Genomic DNA, 9,633 nt, shown 5'->3' on the forward strand with positions numbered 1-9,633 from the left:
TAATACTATGGCTACTAACTAACACACACTCATATTTAAAGGGAGAATTAAGGGACGGTATACTGTATCTGTTGTCTAACATACGTTCACATTTAACAGAGCATTACCGGTCACATCTTAGCAGTCATGTCTTACCATACGTTGTCAATCATTATATCAGGCTACATTGATTAGGAGTTCCACAGAGCAATGGCACGAGGGAAAAAACTGTTTCGATGTCTAGGTGTTTTGACATATGGTACTCTGTAGCACCGTCCTGATGGTAGAAGTTGAAACAGTTTATATCCAGGACGCGAAGGGTCTGCAGTTACCTTCTCCCTCCTCCTCTCCAAATCAGGACAAAATAACGTCAGAGCATTTTAACCTCCCGGGACGGCCCACGACAGATCCCAGATTAACTGTTCCGGGGCAAAAAAATGGTCCAGCACAGCTGAGCAGGGGACTGCTGAACATCGAACGGTTTGAGGTTAGTGGGTTTTTAATACATTCAAGCAGTAACTTGATGATGTGCTCGGCATACGTCTCCCGTGTAACCTGCCTCTGCAGAACCACCCCCCCCACCCCCCCGTCTGCTGCTCCCTTTCCCCGCCGCAGCCACAGCCCAATTTAAATCCTATTTTACTTTTAGCCACTCCAGGCACCTGAGGGCATGAGCTCATAAAAGCTTCTGCCTTTTAATAAAACATGTTAATCTGAAAAGCTGCTCCTGGACTACTCCTGATTTTAGGGAGATTTAATCCAAAGTGAAAGCCAGTCTGGTGTCGTGGTTAAGGTCCCAGGCTAGAAACCGGGATGCTGTGAGCTCTAGTCCCACCTTAGGCATGAAAGCTGGCTGGATGACCTTGGGCCAGTCACTTTCTCTCAGCCCTAGGAAGGAGGCAAGGGCAAACCACTTCTGAAGAACCTTGCCAAGAAAACTGCAGGGACTTGTCCAGGCAGTCTCTGAGAAACGGACACAATTGAATGGATTTTAAAAAAAGCATATTGGGTAACTCTGCAGCCATTGAACTGCAAATCTTCCATAGAGTCAAACGGAATGATACGCATGACTGGATGTGAGGGTTCACTGAGGCCTCTTCCTTGCCCTTCACTTTATTTCTCTCCCTGAGTTGGACTGCAATGTCCACCCTCCCCAGACAATACTATCAGGCTGGGTGATCAGAATGGCCCTCCTCCAGGTGCTGGAATCAGGAAGGAAGACGTGGTCAAAGGCCCACCACATTTGCTTGCAACTTTGGGCTGTTCTGCGGAGCAGCGGGAAATTCCTCTGTCTGGGCTGGAAGGGCAGAAAGGATGCTGATCCTTCTTCTGCAGAAGAGGGGTTCACTCCAGGCCAGGAGAGGGGGCGGTTGCTGGCGTGGGCAACCTCCAAGTTGCCAGCCAGCAGTTCTGCAATGCCATGGAGCTGAGCAGCAAGGCGAGCCCTTCCCTCTCACTTCTTTACCCTCTTCTCATAGCACATGGGGCAGGGTGGAGGGAAGAGAAGGAAGGGAAGCTGGCATTTTAATGCCCCACCTCTAGGCACCCCCCTTTTTCTTCCCACCAGGGAAAGGAAATACTGTAGGGTGGAAGTGGGTCTTCAGCTGGCATTCTTGCAGTAAAGCTGGGCTTTCACCATAGGGTTATGACCGCCATCTTGACTTTTTTGACCCCTGCGGACCTGCCTGTGCACAATAGCCCTTTTAATATTCCTCAGTGAAGTGATGCTTTTTTAAACCCAGTGACTATCTTGCTTTTATACAGACAGCGATTTAATTTCGAGGCATGCATGCATAGTTCTCTCGATCAGAAAGCTGGCATTAAGAAAATGTAGTTTGGATGCTGGAACCAACTGATCCAGAGCAGAGAAGAGATTCTCAGCTCGGTGCTTGCCTGGAACCCGAATGTGTGCAAAAGGTCTGGAATATCTAGGGAACAATTTGCGAGCAGAAAAGGGGTCTTTCACCTTTACCTGCCTTCACACAACATATTTCACTCATACAGTACCTTGAGCCCCAAAACAAGGGTGTCCACAGAGGAGGACATCAAAAAAGTCAAGATGGAGGCTGCAACCATTAAAAAAAGAATGGGGCTTTGATTGCACAGTTGTGGCCATCTTAACTTTTTTGACCTCCACGTGCAGATGGTTTGGCACAAACTAGCCAGGTGGTTTCTACACATAGTAATTTCAAGAACAACCAAGGTTAAAGCAAACTTACCTATTATATTGCGCAAAACCAGCTACTGGGTCTCCAACTGCTTAGTTTTGGTTGTCTTTTTCAATCTGTGTGTTCTCATTTGCCCTTTTTAATTAGAATTTCTCCCAAATCCAAGGTCCAACCACCTCCCATTCAATTTACTGCGTCAAACATTAATTTGGGAATTCTCCTTTGCCAGGGAGACAAAAGATGTCACTCTTTTTTTCCTCTGTCCATGGTGAAGCAGTTTCCCTCCATAGCGAAACTTTTGGGTTTGGTTCTTGCCATCTTCAAGAAGAAGCAGAGCAGAAAAATGCCTTAGTTTAAAGCAGTGCTTTTCAAACTTGGCAACTTGAAGATGTGTGGACCTCAACTCCCAGAATTCCATGCACACTGGTTGGGGAATTCTGGGAGTTGAAGTCCACACATCTTTAAATTGCCAAGTTTGAAAATCAGTGGTTTAAAGACTCTGGAGAGCAATTTTTTTCAACCAAAGGTGAATTCTTCTAACTGAACAACAGGGGACGATAGCAGCCTTTGAGAAAGAAGGATTTCTTTCTCCAATTTCTATTTTCCAAGTGTGCACACTGAGTCCAATTTCTATTAAATGCACGATAGCATTTAATGTTCTACCTGACATTATTAATCAGGTAGAATAATGTAGACTCCCAACCTGGTGCCTTCCAGACGTGGAAAACATCCATTCCCATCATGTCAGCCTGCAAGGCCTCTTCTTCTCTCTGTGTCACTATAATTTGTATATAATAGATTGTCTGGAAAATGTAATTCCAGGTAGATCATGGTGATCGGCTGCAATCTCGAGCTCCCAGCCGCTTTTTAGCAGCCTTCTGATCTCCCTAAATTCACACCATTGAAAAGTTTTAGCTGATTTTCTTAGGGGGAAGAACAAAAACTAATGTTTTAATCCTCCAATCAGAACAATGCACCTATAAAAATACCCCACAACAGTGTTTCTCAATCTTGGCAACTCTGAGAGGTGTGGACTTCAACTGGCTGGCTGGGGAATTCTGGGACTTGAAATCCACACCTCTTAAAGTTGCTGAGGTTGAGAAACACTGCCCTACATTAATGATTAGATTTACTATAAAAGTAAGCATCCACTCCAACTGGGACTGAAATTTCCAGCCCCATTTCTCTATTAAAATGCTACATTTCTATGGCGACATCTTTGACCCTGGACACAACTGAAAAAAGTCTAGTTCCTGGATGCTAAAATTATAGAAAGAAAGCTGTGTTAGTCTATGAGAGCCAAAAATTAGGAGTCTATAGCACCTTTTCTGACTAACCTGATTTCTGGATGCAAACAGACTTACTCACCCTGGTGTCAGTCACCTGGATAAGTTGACTCCCTACCTGCCAATTGACCTACAACCTACCAGTTGCAACATCCACAAAAACTTTCCAACTTTAAATTGGGTTGTTGAAAATAATGTCTGGAGAGAAACCAGCCATTGATGTATGTGGGACTAAAGTTTGTGAGTTTCACACGCAGCCCTGAGCTAAACTTGTGCTCGGGGCAACCTGATCTTCAGTCCTTCCTGTTTGTCAAATTGCTTGAATGGTGTCTTTTTGTATCAGGCTGTAAATGGTGGAAATCTGGGTTAAAGTGGTGTGGCTTAACCCCAGAGATAAGGGCAATGTAATTCCTATTAGCAGTTGAGAGGACCAGGAAGATCTGGTTCTTCCAGATGGTGTCAGAAAAAGGAAGTAAATACTGTTTATTGCTCCCACATAAGTGATGTCCTGTGTTTGCTGGGAATTGGAGAGTACAATTTTCATCTTTTTGGGTCTTAAGTTTATTTTATATCTTTTAATCTCCTGCTACTTTTGAGTCAGCTGATTGGAATAGTATAGAAGTCTGTGTAAGAGTGGATGCATGGATGGGTGTAAAGCCCAGGTAGATCCCACAAGATCTAAATTCACACTTTCTGGTTTAGATGACCTTTGAGGAGTCTCTCAGGTGATTTTGTCTGAGGGTTCTTGGTTGCAGCACTGAGATGTGGCTAGGAAAAGGTTAAGGGAGCCAGTTCAGGGGAGCACTTCAGATTAGTTTGATCTGCAAAGGGCTTTTGCAGACGGGCTGTCATCCCTTTGAGGTAGACCAAGTCAGGAAGCAGACACTGCAAGGATTCCAGAACTGCTCCTTTATTGTTGTAGGGTATAATAAGAGAATCTTGAAAGCCTCTTTCTGTCCCTCTTATACCCAACACAAAGTGGAGTTATTTCTTTCTCAGGCTTTCTACTTTCTCAGGACCCAAGTGCCATTTTTCCTCCTTAGCAGTTCATTTCTTCCTTCTTTAAGATCATCTCTATGTTCCTTTACATGGTCTGACATTCCATGAACAAGAACTTCTGAAAAAGGCTTCCATCCTCCCCACAAAGTTATCCAAGAAACAATGAGAATGAAAGGGGCTTCAACAGGCAAAAGTCATTGTCCACCTGCCCTTGTTAGTGAATTTCCCGGATGCCTGTTTGCCCATGCATGACACAGAAATCTCTGCAGATCCAGCCTCAGGGTTCTCCTTAACCCTCCAGGTAGTCTAACAGAAATCTAATGGAGGAAATACTGCAATCTTAGTGCTGTGAGATGCCACGTGCTTGTGTATATACATATGCTGATGATACCGCATCATTGTTTTGGTCCACCCCGACTTGCTCCTGCATTTCCTGGCACCTGTGCATTCCGACGCACTGGATGAGCTTCATTAGACTGAGCATTCATCACAGAGTTCATTAAGCTCATTATCTATCAGGATCACTAGAACAAGATTATTTGCAGAGCCGGCCTGGATAGAGGTTACATTCTGTTCAAACACGGATTCTTTCTAGTTCATGGATTCTCTCTCTTTGGCTTTTGTATGCCCAAAGTACCCTTCCAACAACCCATGTTTCCTCCTTAACACAATTTCTCCAGGAAAAAAATCAGATGGAACAATGGGAAAAGGCTAGAGGGTTTGAGAGAAGGGCTGGAGGAACTCCACATTCAGGGTGGCCTTTTCTGCACCTGTCGTAAAATTTGCCAAATGAACCCTGGTAATTGGGCAATCGAAACAAAAAAACTGCCACAGTGGAGCAGTTTCTCTCCAGGGCAAAATGTTTGGGTTTGATTTTTTTCCATCTTCAAGAAGAACAGGGCAGAAAAAATGTCTTAGTTTAAAGCAGCATTTTCAGACTTGGCAATTTAAACATGGGTGGACTTCAACGCCCAGAATTCCATGCATGCTGGCTGGGGAATTCTGGGAGTTGAGCTCCACCCATCTTTAAATTGCCAAGTTTGAAAAACACTGGTGTAGAGCAAGCTGGATGGGGAGCCCAGAGCTGTGTCCTAGTGCTTCTGGTGGCTGCTGGTTTGGGAAGCTGTTGACCAAGGAGAAGATTTCAGAAGTCGGTCCTGGCCTGGATGTGTCCTAGGACAAGGTCATCTTTTGAGTCCTTGGGCTAGCTGGTTGATTAACTGCTGGGTGAAGGGTGCCCACACCTCCCTCCCTTTCTTCCTCAAAGGCCTTCACATCCCTTGACAGCTTCAAGGACTTGGCTTCCCTTGTGTGGCTTATTTATTTACTTAAAATATTTGTATGGCTGCCCATTATAGATCCCAACTCCGGGCGGTTCTTTTGAAATTCACCACTGCAACCATGTATTCAAGGTTTGTTTTTTAAGGACAGAAGTAAGATTTTGACCCAAGATCTCCTTTTTGTGATTCCCAGGGTGTGGTGGGGGGAAGCAGGAGAAAAACGAACTCCCTCATTCCAAGGAATACCACGACCACAGAGAAAGTAAAGAGCTGCCAAAACTTTATTTTCACTCAATAGCTTATATCCCATTGTTCTTCCTTAAAATAAAGAACTGAAAGTAAATTACGTTGAAGATTCCACAAGCGATAAATATGAGGAAGTTTTAAATAACACTGCAATAGGAAAACTCTGTTGACCAGAAAAACTGCATTCCTGGACTTCTTTCAAGAGAAGCTGAAGACCCCCTGTGTAACCCCAAAGAAAGAGACACCCCCCTATGGCCAGTGCTGGGCACTGCCTTTGAGAACCAGAATAGCTGGTGATGGAACTACAGGTAGTCCTCATTTAGCAACCAGGGTTGGGACTGGCAACTTGGTCATTAAGTGAAACAGTTGCTAAGTGAAACCACATTGTGCTTATGATCTTGCTTTCCTTTGCTTTACAGACCGGTGAAGGTCATAAAAGCGAGGATTGGTTGCAAAGTTACTTTTTCATCACCGTTGTAACTGTGAATGGTCGCTAAATGAGGCAGTCGCTAAATGAGGACTACCTGTAATGGAACAGATACTGCAATAAAGCCAGTGAGGGTGATAAGGAGGGATTTGGTATGCCTCATACCAAATGTTGGGTATACTTAATACCAAACAACAAACCACAGGTAGAGCTGGGGCAAGCAAGAGTGAAGCTGTTCCTTAGCAGTTCAGCAAGCCAGAGTTCCTGAGGATCTCTGAGGAGGAGGCCGCAGAGCAAGCCTATTTTCAACCTAGCTTAAATTTGCAAATTATATGTTCACATGCCCAAGCACACCAGTCCAAGAGACACAATGCAGTGAAGCAGGTAAGTGACAGCCTTTCCCTTGGCAGGAGAGAGGTCCTCCGTTTCAATCATTTCCTTTTCTCTGGGACCATCTTCATCACCCGCTGCACCCAAGTATCTTGGTCTCTAACACACAATTCTCTGCCACTCTTCATAGAAAGCCTGCAGGGAAAAGACAGAAAGGAAGCTGATTTCAGCCCTGCGCGTTCCGGTGACCGGTTTCCGTGGGAACTCGCATGACCCCGGAAGGCACAAGGGCCCCCATCAATGGAGGGAGAGGGTGACGGCACCCACAAGATCCAACGCCTCCATCAAGAATGACGGCAGCAGCAGGCTCCGCCGCAGCACAGGCCCGATCAATGCTTTGCTCTGCTCAGCCTTCGCATCAGGAGTTTCGCAAGATTCGACTCAGTTAAATGAGGGTCAGAACTGGGATCCTCAGCATGGATACTACTCAGCTGAACTTTAAGAAAAGGAGGGAAATGTTGAGATACTTACACCACAGCATTCAACCTGCAATTCTTAGCAGTTCTTCTGTAAGCTTGTATGGTCCTTACGGCAAGAGGTTTTCCTTCTCTTAAAGAGAAGCAACATTCTTCCGGACAGCTGGGACATCCTCCTAAAGATCGAAGCAGGAAGGAAGGGAATGAGAGCTCCTGCCATAGAACCATTGGATTTATCAAGACATCGGGAATGAAAGACAATTCACATTTGGAAAGTAGCCTAATTCATTATCAGACACTCTTGGAAAGCTAAATTTCCACAGTTTTGAAGCAGCGAATTGCCAATACAAGCTATCTGTCCTCATTTGAATTAGCCCTTTTTTTTTCAACAGAAAACACAGAGAACTTTCAAGAAGCCTTAAATTCCTTTTATAGTTTTTGTTGTCGCTGTTTTTTGGCTTTTGAAATGGAGATATTCCTGTCTCAAAACTGTGGATTGTTAATTTTTAACTCAGGTTTGTTAATATTCCTGAAATATCAGCATTTGGTATTTCACCTGTATTGTTCTATCATCTCTTTCTCTCTCTCCCTCTCTATCTCTGTCTCTGGTATTGTAGGGTATTGACTGTGTATCCTCACTGAAAACATGCCTGCTCTACTAATGGTAACCTGAACTCCTAGTTTACAAGTGCTTATTTTACATAGGTGAATTGCAGGGTGCAGTTCACAGGAACTCTGTGGAGTTCCATAACCTCAGCCTTTCTTTTTGACCCTGGAGGAGCCCTTGAAATATTTTTCAGGCCTCAGGGAACCCCTGCACACTCAGGCTCAAATGTAGGCCAGGAGTTAAAAAATTATTATATTCGTTTCATGTGTGGGCCTGTATATATGTACTAACGGTGTTCTGAAACTAAAAATAAAGAGTGAAAGTTGCCTCTTTAATGTGAAGTTGCCCGAATTTGAAATTATTTTTTAAATAAATAATGATCTCCAGGGAACCCCTAGGGACCTCTCGCAGAACCCTCGGGTGCCACGGGACCCTGGTGGAGAAACCCTGTCCTAAAGGCTTTCAAGGAGGGACAAGAAATCAAAGTCCATAGAAAGAAAAATATATTCCTCCCCACCCACCCCCGAAAAAAAGAATACAAAATAATGGCAAGCTTTTCTGTTTCCACAGTCAGGCATGTTGTGCTTTTCTGTGATTTAGCTAACTTAGACAAAACAATTCTATATTTCAGCTCCATTTGCACCTGCTAATTTGGCAACCAAACCCTGGAATTGCTGCTTTAAAGCAGTTTGATATGCCCATTCAACTGCTGAAAAGTGCCCCAGTCAGGTGCCACATTATTGACATAAATGAAAATAGCAAATCAGCTAGGGCCTGTTTTTTTCTGCTGCTAATTGCCCTTCTGCATCATTGTAAACACCCTGTTTTCCCAGACAGGGATCCTTTAATACTTCATAGATCTCAAAGATCAGCTTTGGTTGCTTGTGACTACATGGTCCCATCTCTGCAGTTCAACAGGCAAGCAGAAATGTTGTAGGAGAAAACAAACATTTTGGAACAAACTTATTAAAAGGAAAATGAAGGTTACTCACTTGCTATGGGTTGATAATAGAAAGCCAAAATCAGGATGATCAGAACAGCAAACTTCAGGCTGGCCATGATGGGTGACTAGCAGATACGTCTGGAGAAGGTCTCCTGTTGCTTGTTCTCCCTCCTAGGATAGTGTGACCGTGACACAAAGTTGTAGGGTTAATATATACTTCTTAAGACAGCCTCACTTCTCCCCAGATCCCAAGAATACTCCAATATATTTCCTCCCACCATTTCAGAGAAAACTCGCAAAAGGCATACTTCCTCTTTCCAAGGAAAGAAAGGGACTGAAAATTCACCTTGCCTCTGGGTAGCATTTCACCAGTTTGAAGAAGTGAAACCAAACTGGGATCTCCCAGATAACCTTTCAGAGGAAAGACCAGGAATTCAGAATTTTGTATCTGCTGGAGCTTTGGGAAGAAGATTTGGGTTAGGGTGCATGCCTTGAAGAGCAGCAGAAGAGGAGGCTGGTGAAAGCATGTGGAGGATTGGTTGAACCCTCATGAGATCAGCCATTGGGGATGAGAGGCTGGGATTGCACTGAGTGAGTGGGACAGACAGTCCTCCAGGCCATTTAGCATTTCCCAGGGGAAAATGGGACCACGTTGCTAATGTCCCAGAGCCGTCCTTGCGCAGTGGTTACAATGCTAGACTGACACCAGGGAGATGCAGCTTCAGGTTCTCTCTCAGTCATGGAAGCTCCCTGAGGACTTTGGTCCAGTCCCTCCTCCCAGACCCAGAGACAGGTGGTTTAGGGGTGAAGGTGTTGGACTAGGAGTGATGTGTGTGGGTTTGCATACGTTCCTAAATGTGTTGGATGGGGCAGGAGGAGAGAAGAAGAAAGT

At 44.5% G+C, this 9,633-nt stretch overlaps 1 protein-coding gene across 1 annotated transcript; it reads right to left on the bottom strand.

The window, feature by feature from the left end:
• Positions 1–6,662: 6,662 nt before the first annotated feature.
• Positions 6,663–9,078, bottom strand: LOC134503920 (C-C motif chemokine 16-like). The gene is made up of 3 exons (XM_063312876.1): positions 8,791–9,078; positions 7,247–7,367; positions 6,663–6,910 (listed from the first exon to the last, which is right to left on the bottom strand). The coding sequence occupies exons 1-3, from the start codon at positions 8,855–8,857 to the stop codon at positions 6,817–6,819; spliced, it is 282 nt and encodes a 93-aa protein (XP_063168946.1). The 5' UTR covers positions 8,858–9,078; the 3' UTR covers positions 6,663–6,816.
• Positions 9,079–9,633: the final 555 nt, after the last annotated feature.

The sequence above is a fragment of the Candoia aspera genome, chromosome 11 (genome assembly GCF_035149785.1).
Source record: "Candoia aspera isolate rCanAsp1 chromosome 11, rCanAsp1.hap2, whole genome shotgun sequence".
Classification (NCBI taxonomy): domain Eukaryota; kingdom Metazoa; phylum Chordata; class Lepidosauria; order Squamata; family Boidae; genus Candoia; species Candoia aspera.

What these genes read in the sequence shown, in the direction of transcription:
- LOC134503920 (XM_063312876.1), bottom strand. Translation starts at nt 8,857, where the DNA reads ATGGCCAGCCTGAAGTTTGCTGTTCTGATCATCCTGATTTTGGCTTTC. An exon ending in CTATTATCAACCCATAGCAA is followed by an intron (nt 7,368 to 8,790) that starts GTGAGTAACCTT and finishes TTCGATCTTTAG; the next exon opens with GAGGATGTCCCAGCTGTCCG. An exon ending in TGCAGGTTGAATGCTGTGGT is followed by an intron (nt 6,911 to 7,246) that starts GTAAGTATCTCA and finishes TTTTCCCTGCAG; the next exon opens with GCTTTCTATGAAGAGTGGCA.